Here is a 14,939-nt window from a genome sequence, read left to right as displayed (position 1 = left end):
TTTTGTCAGAACGCTTCCTCCCCCCTGGCCACCAAGAATATATTGGCATTTAACTTCAATAAGCGTTGGCGGGATTCATACCCGGGTGTGAGAGTTCCACACCTGGAGGCTTTTACCAACTCAACCACCTGTGGTGGTTAGGCTAACATGTTAATAAGGCTTGTTGCAAGAGTGATTTTGATCTAAAGATTCTAAGAATCCTAACCAAAATGTAATATATTAGGCATTATTCACGCGCGTTAATCTAGACTCGATCTTATTAAACTTCATTCTTTACTCCTAGGAGAAGACAACGCTTTGGGTAACATGCAATGGATTCACCAAATCGACAAGGACCGATGGTAAATGGGACAACGTGATTCACGTATTGACGAATGCCGACACTCCATATATAAGCTTAATTAGGGAGATCGAAGACTTCTTTAAGTAATTAAGACGGTTCATACCACGACATTGACGAGGGCCATATTATATCATATCACAAACAATTTAAAAAACGCTAATAATGTGATGCAATGCACAGAAAGAACCAGCTTAATCCGCTATACAAATTAAGCTAATTAAGCTGGCTAGCTAGCTTGAGCTTCGTAAATTGCTTAGCTAGAAATGAAATGGGGAAACTAATATTCGAGCAAGAAAAATAGTATGGGGAATGTTTATATTAAATGAACAGAAAGAAAAGCAATATATATTTACGCCAGCAGATCCACCCATGGATTTTGGATATAAAGCAGCAATCACAAAACCCAGTCAGACCCAAAGAACCATGACATACACTGAGGATCACATAGCTTAAAGCACAAAACCCCAAAAGCATTCTCTCCCGAAACACTGATCCCCAAAAACAACGAGATGTTAGAGGTAGACCGAGTTGGATATTCTCCCTCACCGGAAGAAGCCGAGGCTTTTAGCTACATGAACGACTCGTTAGGTGCAGGCAGTAGTTTAAAGAAGAACAGAAGCAAGAACAACAAGAAGAGGTTCAGTGATGAGCAGATTCGATCGTTGGAGTCCATTTTTGAGTCCGAGTCGAGGTTGGAGCCAAGGAAGAAGCTACAGCTGGCGAAAGAGCTGGGGTTGCAACCAAGGCAGGTTGCGATATGGTTTCAGAATAAGAGAGCTCGATGGAAGTCGAAGCAGCTTGAAAGAGACTACAGCATACTCAGAGCCAACTACAATAACTTGGCTTCCCGGTTTGAAGCCCTCAAGAAAGAAAAGCAGGCCTTGGTTACTCAGGTAATTAATATATTCATTCATTCTTTGAAAGGGGACTTTTGCTAACACTCTCGGAGAGTCATTTTTCACTCCTTCCGGTTTAGTACAGAATGACTTTCCGAGAGTAAATAATAACGCCACATCTTAAGATTAGTACAAATGAATTGGAAGCAATATCTGATGTGGATGTGTTGTTTTGTGACAGTTGCAGAAGCTGAATGATAAGATGCAAAGGCCAAAAGAGGAAAGGAACAATAGCATTGATGGCGAATCGGACAATGGAGATGATGCTACTAGGTCGGAATCTGAGGGGAAGCCTAATTACCAGATGTCATTGGAAAAATCAGAACATCGGCTTCGAGTTATGTCAGATGATGATAGCAGCATAAAGGCAGAGTACTTTGGACTTGAGGAGGAACCGAACCTTGTGAACTTTGTGGAATCTGCAGATGGGTCCTTAACGTCTCCTGAAGATTGGGGTAGATTGAACTCCGATGGTGGTCTCTTTGACCAATCGACTAGTGATTATCAGTGGTGGGATTTTTGGTCTTGAAAGATGAAAATGTGTAAAAATAAGAAAAATATTCTTGCTGCCACTTGTGGACACTATCGCTACAAGTGACTCCCCTCTGTCACCGGTGTATACAACTAGGTGTCTGTCTCTCTAGCTGCGTGAGAAAGTTACATATAGTTGTATACAAACAGTGACAGTGAACACCATCATGTCACGGAGAGGATGATTCTGCCAACAAGTACAATGGGGAGGCAAAAGAGTATAAAGCTTTCAAAGAGCTAGCTAACCTTTGGCAAGGAGAAATTTTTGTATATAACCGTTGCAATAATACTCTTCCGATCACATGTTAGACTAGATGTGATGGGATCGAATGTGGAAATACAACGGGCCTATGTACAATTTGTCCTCTTAGCCAACAGATTAGCGCACACCGATTCATCTATGCAATAAACCCAGGAACCTGATCTAGCATCTAACATGATTCCATGCATGTATGAGTATGTTAGAACATTTGTGGTAGCTAGCTAATTAAGTGCCCATTTACAAACTAGAAGTTTCATACTGCACTGGATCACAAAATATTCAATTTAGATTACCATGAATGGATAAAGTTAGCATGAACATAATTTAACTCTATGGGGGAATGTTAACAGTAAATTAGTAAGCAGCAGATTCTGAAATTTCTTAAAAAAAAAAACATAAAAGTCAAAATATTTTTGAAGTAAAGCAATATCCCTGAAATTTTACACCTCGATTAGAACTGTTTGAAAAACAAAACTTTCTTGAAACACGATATATATTGACAATATTGGGTTTTTGAAGGTGTGCATGAGTCATTTGGAGCTGTGATTTCAACTTTGGAATCATTCTCACCGAGTTTGGCTGCTGCTTCTCACTGCTGTATACGGCAAGTCTTGGCGGAGTTTGGTTCTTGTGTCAGATGAACGTATGTGGGCTGGGTTATGTTTTCGGCCCATTTTTTGGGCCTTTGTGTGTTATTGTTATTTCATGTTGGCAAGTGTTAGGTTTGCTCTTGTAGCTCCTTTTGGAGCATGTCCACTATGGACTTTTACCCTCCATGGGCTACTGCCTCTTAATTTTAATGCAACTTTTCTATTCGATCAAAAAACACATCATAAAGAATTAAAGAGTGCATATCGTAGGGTGTGATTTTCCTTCTCATCAGTTGTATACATGATTTATCAATCTCTCTCATTGTAATGTTGTATGCTGATTGTCCAAGCAATAATGAGAGAGATAAAAATTTTGTATACAAATAATTATTCATCACAATGCAGAAGGGTAATTGAGACTTAATAAGAATCTCAACGGACTAAAGTCTTACTTATTATGTTGTATCCAATTGATATGCCACTGCCTTATTTATCAAGCTCATGGGAGTCGATCTCTAAGCACCTAATCAGTACCATTTCTATATCTTGCAGTCAATGGCGGAGCTAGGATTTAAAAATAGGGTAGGCTATTTTTTTAAAATTTTACTAATGCTTTTAAATTATTTTTTTTCTTAAGTTTTACAAGTAATATGTTTTATTCTTTTCTTAAATTAAACCACATTATATAATACTGATTCAAAAAATCAATATTATAACAAAACTTTAGACAAAATATCACACATACTCAAATTGTACCCCGCGCCCTTGAATAGAAGCAAAAATCTTTAATTATTGAATATGTATTATAATTCTCAACCGGCTCTTTTTCAGACCTAATTTACACACACAAAAAAAAACTTTTTATGCGATTATGTCTCTTAAAGCATAATAGAAAATAAAATAAATGATGGTTCTAGTTGGACCTCTAAATTTGATATTTGGACTTTGCCTCTTATTAAACCTCAAATTCACTTTTTTATTACTTAAAAAAGCTAAGTACACATCTTTAATTTTACCAAAATATCCTTAAAGAATTAAAATTATATTTTCAACAATTTGTTTTTTTTTTTTATCTCTATCAATTCATCCATGAAGAATTTTATGAGGAAGCTGCCTACATCTTTGATGTACTTTCATTAGTGGAACTAGAAAGTGATTCTTGGACATGCTGAAGAAGTAGACAATTACTAGCAAGAAATCTATTCTAGATCATAGATTTTTTGTTTGTTTTGCAATATGAATGGTTCTAGAAAAGACTTTGGTTCTCAAATAAATAACATATGTCGATTAAATCTAATTAAAATGAGTTGATCTTGAATCTTAGTTAGTACTATCTACACCAAAATATTCTAAATTCTAAGGAAATTTCAAATCAAATTGTTTTGAATATACTTTTGTATTAAACGATAGGGCCATGTATAGAAATTATTAATTGTTTTAGGTAAATTATAAAATTATATAGGTAATATAAGGAAATTCTGAAGGAGAAAAAATAATTTATTTTGTTGAATGTTGGTAAGAAGAGTACCTTTTTCTTTTTTTCCTTTTGAGATCCAACTAGAACTACCCTAAAATAAAATCAAATACTTCAAGCAAAGAAATAACATATGTATGACTAAAATAAGAAAAGAAATAACATATGGGCTAAGTTTAATAACATATCAGGCTAAATTTAGAAATTTGAGGTGGGCTAATTTTTAATATTTAATATTTTAAACCATAATTAAGCTATTGTTTTAGGGAAACGAGAATTGAGAGGAATTTGCTGTGTATTCTCATTGATAATAGGGGCCTCTTTATATAGAGGATTACAATGCATAGAATCTCAATCATACAAGGAAAGTAATTCTACGTAGGTCAAGTAACCTAGAGTTTGGATTAAACACAAATAGAGATATCCTTAAACACTCCCCCTTGTGTTGTCCAAACGCGGTGCTTCTCTCGTTGCCTCTTTAAAAACCTTGCCGAGTAACAAAAACCCAGCGGGACAAAAATAACCTCGGTCGAAGGGGAAAAAGAGCACAACACACCCTTCACGATTCGAGACGAACATGTAGACATCTCCCCCTGATGTCTGCACCTCCCCTGATGACAACGATCATGGGGGTTCAGATAATTTCCGCAAGTCAATTCTTGCCACATGTTTCTCGAACGTGGATTTGGGCAATGACTTAGTAAACAAGTCTGCCTCACTGTCCTCAGATCGAACCTAATTCACTTTGATCTCGAGGAGAGCCTGTTGTCGCTGATTAAGCTTGGTTTTGTCGCTTTTGATGTAGCCTTGCCTCATTTGTTCAAAACAAGCAGCATTATCCTAAATGCTCATAGGCTCATATGTGGTAGACTTCAAACCACAATTGCTTCGAACATGCGTAATGATGGATCCAATCCATATACATTCACGAACCACTTCGTGAAGAGCAATGATCTCTGCATTGTTCGAAGATATAGCGACTAGGGTCTATCCTGTAGACCTCCAAGATGTCACGGTCTTTTCCCATGGTGAACACTTAACCAGATTGGGAATGACCTTTGTGTGGGTCAGAGAGATACCCAACATCAGCAAAACCTTCCAAAACACATGTCGTTTTGGGATGGGGATAGTGGACGCAGGCCAGTGTTGGCGGCGTACCTGGTGTGTGATGGGTCCGAATCCATCATCTCTTTGTAGGGATAGAACAAGCTCATATCAATCATACATCTCAAATATCGAAAGATATCTTTTACACCAATCCAATGGCGTCCCGTTGGCGCAGAGCTATATCTAGCTAACAAGTTCACAACATATGAGATGTCCGGTCTTGTGCATTGGGATAAGTACAATAATGCGCCTATTGTACTAAGTAAGGCACTTCTGCCTCTAGCACATCTTCGTCATCATCCTTTCGACGAAGAGGATCCTTTTCAGGATCAAGACTACGGACGATCATGGGGGGGGGGGGGCTTGAAGGCTTGACCTCATCAAAATGCCTAAGCATCTATCGACACGATGCTCAAGTTCTAAACCGAGACATAATCGTGTTCTCCCAAAATCCTTCATCTCAAACTACGGATTTCAAGTGTTCAGCGGTTTCCCTTAATTCTTTAAGGGCTTCTAATGAAGATTATGTCCAACATGAACCGCGATAGAATCCGAAACTTGTCATAGAAACGCGTGGGCATATCCCTTCCTAATCAAGTAGTCACATTAGTGAGCGTTTCAACCTTATTGTAAACTCGCTCCGTGGTCTAGAACCTCTTGACTTGGGTAAATGAAGTTCGCCATGAACCTTCATGTATATTCCGTATCTAGATCCCTATAGAGATACGTAGTGACCACATTTGTAAGCTGCATGTTCAGTTATTCGGAAACTACCAAACTGACAAGGTAGTGGAGTGCAATGACATCCATTACAAGAGAATATGTCTCATCGTAGTCAATTCCAGGGCGTTTTGTGAGAAGCCTTGCGCCAAGGCGAGAATACCATCTCTTTTTCTCACTACGCTTTCTAACGAAGACCCATTAGTCAACAGGTTCTATGTTAGGAGGTGTTGGCATCTCTAGCTCAAAAACCTTCCTCTTCGTTAGAGAATCCATCTTAACCTGGATCACATCTTTCCATTTAAGCCAAAACTCTCTACGTTGGCATTCATTCATCAACGGAGCGTGGTTCGATATCATCTGACTCAACGAACTCATGCGCAACGAAATACGCAACTACATCATCAATTATGATGGAGTTTCTATCCCACGCCTCATGTACACTAGTGTAAGTTTCATAGAGCTCTATATTCTCAGGAATAGGTTCTAACGTTGAGGCGTCCCCCAACGATAACCATAACCTGGAAGATTCTCATGAGGCGGATTTTGAGTGTCGATGATTCAAGGATTGGTTTGTGCCAATGTATCCTTCGAACCCACGGGCCTCCCACGCATCCTAGCTGGGGCCATGGCCTGTAACGCCAGAGTGCCACTTTCTTTGGCATTGGCGCCATGCCTACCTCCATGTAGGGTGGCGCTACGTCCTCTCGTAGGGACGTCCTTCCTTGCAGGCATGTTTGCAGCATATTTGTCTGATCTCGTCACTTTAATAGGGATCAAGATGAGACATAGTGGGGACAGACCACGGCAATTCCTGTCGTTCCTGTTGAACATCTGTGTTCTTATCTCCCCCGAACGATAGGAAGACTGTCTCATCAAAGTGACAACCCGCAAATCTAGCGGTAAAGAGATCGCCTTGTAAGGGCAGTAAGTGGCGGACTATTGTTGGAGTCTCAAATCCAACGTAGTTGCCCATTCGTCTGTAAGGACCCATCATAGAGCGCTGTGGCGGCGCAATTGGCACAAAAATGGCTCACTCAAATGTGCGTAAGTACAAAAGACGTGTACCCAGTCACTAGCTGTAACGCAGAGGTACATTGAGTGGCGGTAGGTCGTAGACGAATTAGCATAGCTGCATGCGATATCGCATCACCCTAAGCGGATGTAAGAAGATTGGTGCGCATTACCAATGTTCGGACTACCATCATAGTCGTTTCTGCGAGACTAATTGGGTGTGTACATGGGAATGTGATGTCCAACATCAAGCCCATTGCAACATCCATCGAAAGTCTTTCGATGTAAACTCTCTAACATAGTCAAATCCAATTGACTAAATAGGATGATCCGGGGAGTGAGCCCGTTGTCACATGATATGTGCTAGGAGTGTAACATAAGCAGCATTACAAGTGGACAAAGGCACAACACGTGACCAGTGTGTTTGCGTGTCAACCAACATCATGAGATATTTAAACGTCCGCAAGTTGGTTGAACTAGTCCACAGAATCCCTACGGATTTTATGTAAGAACAGAATGAGTATTTTCATATCCTTTGCATAGGACGATCTCAGTCCTAATTTCCCGAAGGAACAGGCTTTGCAAAATGAGCGAGGGGCCTTAGAAGCAACCAATGAGGATTTTGGTTGGGCCTGAGCGTCTGTAGCGCTATTAGAAGCAAAATGTGTGACTACATCTCCCATCATGGTGTTGGAGCCATGGAAATTAGCATGTATGGCGTCATGGCCACTAGGAGGAACAACCATGGCGACATGCTCATGGTTGGCGCCATTTATGGCGACATCAGATTCTTGCTTCGTTTTGCTCAAAAGAATGGATGTCCGTGTGAAGTCTTCAGTAGACGGATCATCATATCAGGACTAGGATGATCTATCCTATCGTGACAAAGCCAATATGTGCCTAAATCAAAGAGATCTTCTCTCATAACTTTATTGGATTTAATAGCTCGAATAGTGACATAAAGTCCACTAGAGAGACACATAAACTTCTCTAAGATGCGCCTTTGTTCGCAATCATTAGAGGTATTGCAAAGGAACTCATTTTTTTTTGTTCTCTTCATGCATTTCTGCATGGAATCCGTTGGCTATTCATAGGTGCAATTTGCCCTAGAAGCGTAGAGAGTTTCTGTGACAATAATCAAGGTGCCATTTAGCAAGGGGAACTTGGGCTATTCCATGTCCTTGAATTAATACTGATGGCCCAGCCATCGTAGTCACAAAGTAACATGCTCATGAATCAAAATGGAGTCATAATGAAAAGAACTCGAAATTTTATTCATAAGCCAACGGAGTACATCATCGTCTCTTAACCATTTAGGAGAATCTAATCCAAATGCTAGCTAATGCAAAACAATGGTAGTCGTCTAACTTCTTTCGGTAATTCCAACGCAAATGTGACCAGGTGAGTAGAGAGATGTCGGTGGAGCAAAGCTCGCTTAATTATCACTTATCTCAAAACCTTCCTAGACATCACATTTACATTGAGTACGCCTACTTTGGAGAAAGACTAAACCATAGGCATCTACTACAAAAATAATATGGCAATCGCCTACATCTCTTGGAAAATAAAGACTTAAACAGAGTAGGCGATCTATTGATCCCAGCCAGATTTGTAGTCTTTAACCCTTCACTCTAGATCATCTTCTTGATCTTCTTGTTCCACATAGTGAGCTTCTCTTGCTTCACAATATGCTTTGTAGGCGGTGACAAGTTCTTCACGAGCTCTACAAATGTGTGCCCAATGATCAGACACTCCACATCGAGAACATACATATTTTTGCTCAAACTCCATTGATTGAGGCACTTTGAAAGCGTCATTTAGATGGCTCTTAGTGTTGGTGGCGCCACCAACATGGCCAGAGGCGTTGCCTGCCTCTCTCTTTCCACGTTGACCTTTTCGGTTCCGTGTTCGCCTATTTTGGCAGTTACCTTCCCAAGTAGAGCGATTATATGGAGCAGAACGTCCAAATGTATCCCTAAGATTAGGGTTTCGCTCTTGGCGCCCTTTCTTTGGGGTGCGACTATAATTGGATTTCGGAATATGTTCTGTTCCCACGGATCTCGAATTATAGTTCTTCACAAGGATGTTGTCATGCTTTTCAGCGACATTCATAGCTTCAATGAGCTCATGAAACCTTGTGATTCGTCTTGCAGTAACATCGATTCGATAGTTCTTAGCAACCATCAATGCAGAGACGGGGAAAGTAGAGAGAGTCTTCTCAATCAACATCGCATTTGTGATCTCTTTACCACAGAATTCCATGAAGGATTTAATGCGAAGTGCTTCCGAGCTGTAGTCAAGAACTGACTTGAAATCACAGAAGCGGAGGCTATTCCATCTCACTTCTAGGTCAGGAAGCATGGAGTCACGGACGTTGCCAAATCTTTCTTCGAGTGAGACCCACAGCCTTCTGGGGTCTTCTTCATTCATACACTCGTACTGGAGCTAATCATTCATATGACGAGTCATTAGGATGATGGCTTTCGCCTTATTTGCCTCTAAGGCTGCTCTATTTGGTTCCAAAGCTTGAGCTTGCTCAACAGTTAGCACGTCCTGGCTAGGCTCGAGAATTGTATCTAGGATTCCATCGGCCTTGAGATGCTGGCGGACATCACGAACCCACCTGTGATATCCAGAGCCAGTTGTTCCCAATGGAGCAAAGTCCAATTTGTTTAGGTTACTCATCCTGAAAGAGAACAAGAAATTAGGGTTAGTTTCGGAGCGAAAAAGGCTACCACGAAAACAAATAAAATTTATGAGCGTAGTCACTTCCAAGAAATTAGGAATTTCTTAGCGTAATCGCTTCCAAGAAATTGAATTCCAAGAGGGGTTGGATTAGATCGAAACAATGATGTAAGTAGTCGGTCATAAATTCTCTACAAACTCTAAGTTTGGAGATCTCAACAAGCTCTAAGCTTGGAGTGAGCACGAACCCCCACAGTTCGGCTTAATTTGGTCTCCCCTATGATGAAGAAAGGGGGGTAGAAGAAGGGAGTTTGCAAGTCCCCGAGAAAAAGAAGCGAAAAAGAATAAAAAAAACTTCAAAAACGGGAACTTTTAGTAAACCATACCTCTTAGGATTGCAGAGCATATTCGATCCTTATTGTAGGATTGCAGACGAGCTTCAGTCCTAGGCGAATCAAACTTGTTGAAATTCGAAGAAAATTCACTTCTGAACAGCTCCCACTCCGATTGGTGTACATGTCTCAAAACGACTCCAACAGGGCTTAAATTTGGAGGTTAGATAGAAGAGACAGACTTGAACAACTTTGATGAAGGAAGAATTTTGATCTGAAGTTCTGAACTAGGCGTTTCGGGGCTTGCAAATTGACTGATATGCACAGGAACGAGCATGCTGAACAGCTCCCACCTCGAATGGTGTACATGTCTCAAAACGACTCCAATAGGGCTGAAATTTGGAGGTCAGATATAAGAGACAGAGATGAAAAACTTTGATGAAGAAAGTATTTTCATCAGAGGTTCCGAACATGACGTTTTGGCTCGTGAAAGAAGACTGATCTGCACAGAAACGAGCGTGCTGCTGTGTTGCAGGGGGCAGCAGGCGTGTGGCAATGCTGCAGGGGCAGTAGGCAGCACACGGGTGCGCAAGGGCTGCAGGGGCAGCATAGGGCATAGCTAACAAGGGCTAGGAGCTTGCGGCAGTTTTGGTGAGAAGAGTTTTCGGGTTTTTTTGTTTTTAGGGCTAGGGTTAGGGCTCGTGCTGATAACGTGTTTTAGGGAAACGAGAATTGAGAGGAATTTGCTGTGTATTCTCATTGATAATAGGGGCCTCTTTATATAGAGAATTACAATGCATAGAATCTCAATCATACAAGGAAAGTAATTCTACGTAGGTCAAGTAACCTAGAGTTTGGATTAAACACAAATAGAGATATCCTTAAACAGCTATAAATTTATGTTTTTTTTTTCAAAATTTAGGGTGGACTGTAGCCCAACGGAGCCCGTGTATAGCTACGCCTTTGCTTGCAGTCTTGATGATACAGCGTCTTATACATTTTCCCTTTCACCAAGTCTATTGCTTACTGTAATGTAAACTGAGAAATGGTTGCTTTAGTGTGACCCAAGTCACTCAACATTCTATGAAGCCTCTAATTACTTACAAAATTGTTGTTGACCGTCACAACATCAATCACTTTACCATTTGACATATGAAATTGGCATAGAACACCAGTCAAAAGGAAGAGCAAACTCTAAATCTCATGTTCTGTATTATGTGATATATATATATATATATATATATATATATATATATATATGGGTTGATTAGAAGAGGTTTGAGCAGTTCGATCAGTAGGTCATTATCAAAAAAAAAAAGAAAAAAGAAGTTTGACCAGTAGGTCTCACAGTCAGCCCTCGAGTCTGCTGATACTATAATGTTCAATAGTACAATCTCTTATGTGTGATTATAATCTCACTGTATGATTAATATTCATTATATCAATCTCTCATGTGATATATGCATTTTTCTTGGAATGGTGGGTTTCGGAAAGTAGAATGAATTATAATAGGATCTTTTCTAGCGAGGTAAACTTATAAAGGAGATTGATTTCAATATTTAAAATAAAATAGCAAACGAATTAAAAATTTACATTGAGAGACTTAATATTTGAAGTAACAACACTGAAAACTTATTAGCGACTCCATTTTGTGCCCACCAAATTACTAACATGTTATACCTTGCAAGTCTAGCAGCTAAGCATTCTCATGGGATTTGGTTTTTTAAATGCAACGAAGAATTTGATGTTTTTGTAAATAGATCCCAAAATGTAATGTAAAAATACTCATGTTTTTCACATGAGCAGTAATGTGGATCCCAAACATTATGAAATATCCAACTCCCCCCTCCAATTCTGCTTGAGCGACGTCGTTTCGTCCATCACATCCAATCCATTCCTGATGAGCCATTTTACACTCCTCTGTTACTGGTTCGGTAAAGGTGGGTGCTTTAGTGAGAGAGCGAGAGCAGCGAAGAGAGGAGTAATGAACGACCTCTCAAACGCGGTTCTGAGAGACCACCATACTAGTACCTTCAAGCCCATACCATCCCTTGTCCTCTACATTCTCATACCCATCTTTGTTTTAGGTCTCTCTGTCTCCATCTTCATTCTCATTGCCGTCCACAACGCCCTCTTCTTCGTCTTCTTCCTTTTGCTCTCTGCTCTCGTCCTCTCTTTCATTCTCTGGAACACGCGTCATTGGGCTACTAAAGCTGCAGTCTTGTTCTTTCTCAACTCTCTTCCTGAGTCTGACCTTCGCGTGGCTCAGCATGGAGAGCTGGTCAAGATCACTGGGGTACTGATTTTCTTCATGTTTTAGCTCGTTTTCTGTGATGGGTTTCTTCTACTTTTTAATGGGTTGCTCTGTTTGGTTAATCTTTTTTTTTTTTTTTTGGGAGTTTAGTTTGAAGTCATTTGTTTGTGTGAGAATGAATGTATGCGAACCAAGGATGGGAATGTGTTTATTTGAGTGTTATGTAGTTTGGGTGCTGAGAAATTGGAGGAAACAAGAGGAAAAATTGGGGAGTGTTACTGTTTTTTACCTTTGTTTTATCATCTGCAAAGATTTATGTATCTGTTGCTGCAGCCAATAAAAAAGACTTGGCATTTGTCCAGAGTTGAGCAGGACATTGATAAGTTATAGCTTGATATTAGTTTGTTTGGGTTAAACATCAATGGTATTCAAGAAAGACGCCCTTTGTTGGGCTTATTACATAGTGAACAACAAGAATATGACAAACACAGCTGATTTAATTGACAATATAGTGGGTGAAAAACCAAAAAAGTGTGTCCCGTTAAACTAAATTCAGGGGTTTGCAACTGAACACAGACCTTAGATGGTTCAACCTTTGCGTATGTTGATGGTGGATACCAGTCTCTAATTTATAGATTCTCCTGTGTATGATCGACTTAACGAATATTGTATGAGGAGATGCTATTTGAGTTCCTAAATAAGCCTCTTGCAGCTGTGCATCTATATGTGGAAACTAATTTTGGCTAGCAAATAATATTTTGATTGTGTATGCCATGTGAGGAATGGCAGTCTCTACTTGTACATATCTGCTTCACGGCAAATCGTTTCTGTCCATTTTTTCTTGCTCATTAATTGGTTTATCACTCTATAGTTTCCTTCAGTTTGTTGGGGTGGATCATAATTTGTTATTGTGATGATTTCAGCTTGTCTCATGCGGGAGTCTCTCCCTGGAATCTTCATATGAAAAGGCTACTAGATGTGTATATGCCTCTACTCTTTTATATGCATACAAGGGATTAACTCTTCAACCTAGAAATGTCAAGAGATCATGCTTCCAGTGGCACTTAGAATATTGTGAGGTACGTTCTTCTGTAGCCATATAGATCAGCAAAAGGACTGTTTCTTGTCCTTCTCATTAGATTAAATAGGTTTCAGTTACCTTCTTAAGATGGCTAATGATGTGCATGTTCCTGTGTTTTTTCATACTTGAGTCAATTACTACTTAATTTATGCATTTCACTAACTTTACGAGGATTAGAATGCTTATTTGATGCTCAAACATGACTAGTGATGTTCATAGTTATCTCCCATTTCATGTGATCATGTGAACCTCAAGTTACTCTGAACTTCTTTTTTTTCCCGTAATAACAGTTGCTACTCGATCCAAATAACTTCCTTTATGCCATGAATCATTACAAGGAAGGCCTTAGGCTTTGCTCCTTTACCTTGGGTTGTTTTGCCTGTTTTTAGTGGAAATAAGAATATAATTAGTATCAATAATATACATTTTGAAGAATTTTCCATTCTTTTCTATAGATGCTATGATTTAATATCTTTAGTAATTCATTCCCTAAGTGAATCGAAAATTGAGTCATGATTCATGAGTGCTAGTGTAAATCATTCCATTTTGTGGACCAGCCAATCCAACTTTTGTTTTCTTTATAACATTCAATTATATTGGTGAGGATCACTTTGTTGAGAATCTGGATTGCATGCCTATACTTGTTTAGCTTAACGATGAAAAATAGAAAGGGCAGTCTATTTGGAATTATAATTTTTCTTTTCTTTTGCTCCGGCTTTTCACCTGACAGAGATTCTCAACAGACTTTTTCTTGACTGATCGGAAATCTGGTCTTAGAGCTATTGTCAAAGCTGGTTCTGGTTGTAATCTTATCCCACTGATCTTTGAGAGCAAACTTGTCAACACAAGAAAATGCAGAATCCTCTCTCCTCACTTGACGAAATGGTTACGTGAGAGAAATCTCTCAGCTGAATCCCGTCTGCTACGTCTGGAGGAAGGGTATCCAATTTTTTCATTAAAATCTCAATCAAATACCCTGCTGTTATCATATATGCATCCTTATGTATTGTGGAGTTTTGGCAGGTATGTACAAGAAGGAAGCACTGTGACTGTATTTGGCATGCTGCACAGAAATAATGAGATGACTACAATTGTTCAGCCACCGGAAGTAATTTCCAGTGGTTGTCTATGGCGAAAACTGCTTCTCCCTGTTGACATTGATGGACTCATTCTAAGGGTCTCTCCGATGGCTGGGCAATCTGTCAACCAAAATTCTATACAACACCCGGAAAGATAGTAGGTAGGTAGCACATTATCTCTGAAGGATGACACAAATTTTCAGCTCAGGAGTTCATGTCTGTCTTACTTGATTTGATGTCTCGCTAATCACTATGTAAACCTTTAGCTCTAACAGTATTTAGCTCTGGAAAGGTCTTGTTCTGACTACATTACTTTTGAATTGACTTTCTGATGTGTGAATATCTTTCATTTTCATAGAGCAAGAAATTGTATGGTAAAAGTTATATTGATCAATTCCATCAGCAAAACCAGAAAAACAAATGAAAAGGTGACGGTGGATTAATGGGCGTAAAGTAAGGAAGAGTCTGCAATGAACCAAAAGATTTGTAAACCAATAGATGCCGTCAGTTTAGCCGTGAGATTGACCAAGTCAACGCGCATAGGACAAGAAAGATGAAACTGTTATACGTG

General features: G+C 39.6%; 2 protein-coding genes across 3 annotated transcripts; both read left to right on the top strand.

Moving 5' to 3' along the window:
- The first annotated feature begins 704 nt into the window (after nucleotides 1-704).
- On the top strand, nucleotides 705-2,852 carry LOC112182110 (homeobox-leucine zipper protein ATHB-12). Of its 2 annotated transcripts, XM_024320551.2 has the most exons (3): nucleotides 705-1,236; nucleotides 1,421-1,749; nucleotides 2,552-2,852. In XM_024320551.2, exons 1-3 carry the CDS (start codon nucleotides 853-855, stop codon nucleotides 2,559-2,561), a joined length of 723 nt encoding a protein of 240 aa, XP_024176319.1. In that variant the 5' UTR covers nucleotides 705-852; the 3' UTR covers nucleotides 2,562-2,852. The 2 variants fall into 2 exon arrangements, with proteins under 2 accessions (XP_024176319.1, XP_024176318.1); XM_024320550.2 differs by lacking the exon at nucleotides 2,552-2,852 and having other exon boundaries at nucleotides 706-1,236; nucleotides 1,421-2,350.
- An 8,998-nt stretch (nucleotides 2,853-11,850) lies between these two features.
- On the top strand, nucleotides 11,851-14,717 carry LOC112177854 (uncharacterized membrane protein At1g16860). Its single transcript, XM_024316102.2, has 4 exons — nucleotides 11,851-12,250; nucleotides 13,132-13,287; nucleotides 14,020-14,228; nucleotides 14,313-14,717. The coding sequence occupies exons 1-4, from the start codon at nucleotides 11,855-11,857 to the stop codon at nucleotides 14,524-14,526; spliced, it is 975 nt and encodes a 324-aa protein (XP_024171870.2). The 5' UTR covers nucleotides 11,851-11,854; the 3' UTR covers nucleotides 14,527-14,717.
- Nucleotides 14,718-14,939: the final 222 nt, after the last annotated feature.

Source organism: Rosa chinensis, chromosome 1 (assembly GCF_002994745.2).
Source record: "Rosa chinensis cultivar Old Blush chromosome 1, RchiOBHm-V2, whole genome shotgun sequence".
NCBI classification, from domain to species: domain Eukaryota; kingdom Viridiplantae; phylum Streptophyta; class Magnoliopsida; order Rosales; family Rosaceae; genus Rosa; species Rosa chinensis.
The sequence above is the reverse complement of the archived record's forward strand: the minus strand, read 5'-3'. Positions and strand labels throughout refer to the sequence as shown.

Bases quoted from the DNA above. Each gene is read 5' to 3' on its own strand.
- LOC112182110 (XM_024320550.2), top strand. From the start codon at position 853: ATGTTAGAGGTAGACCGAGTTGGATATTCTCCCTCACCGGAAGAAGCC. The intron at 1,237-1,420 runs GTAATTAATATA...GTTTTGTGACAG, and splicing joins AGCAGGCCTTGGTTACTCAG to TTGCAGAAGCTGAATGATAA.
- LOC112177854 (XM_024316102.2), top strand. From the start codon at position 11,855: ATGAGCCATTTTACACTCCTCTGTTACTGGTTCGGTAAAGGTGGGTGC. The intron at 12,251-13,131 runs GTACTGATTTTC...TGATGATTTCAG, and splicing joins AGCTGGTCAAGATCACTGGG to CTTGTCTCATGCGGGAGTCT. The intron at 14,229-14,312 runs GTATCCAATTTT...GAGTTTTGGCAG, and splicing joins CTGCTACGTCTGGAGGAAGG to GTATGTACAAGAAGGAAGCA.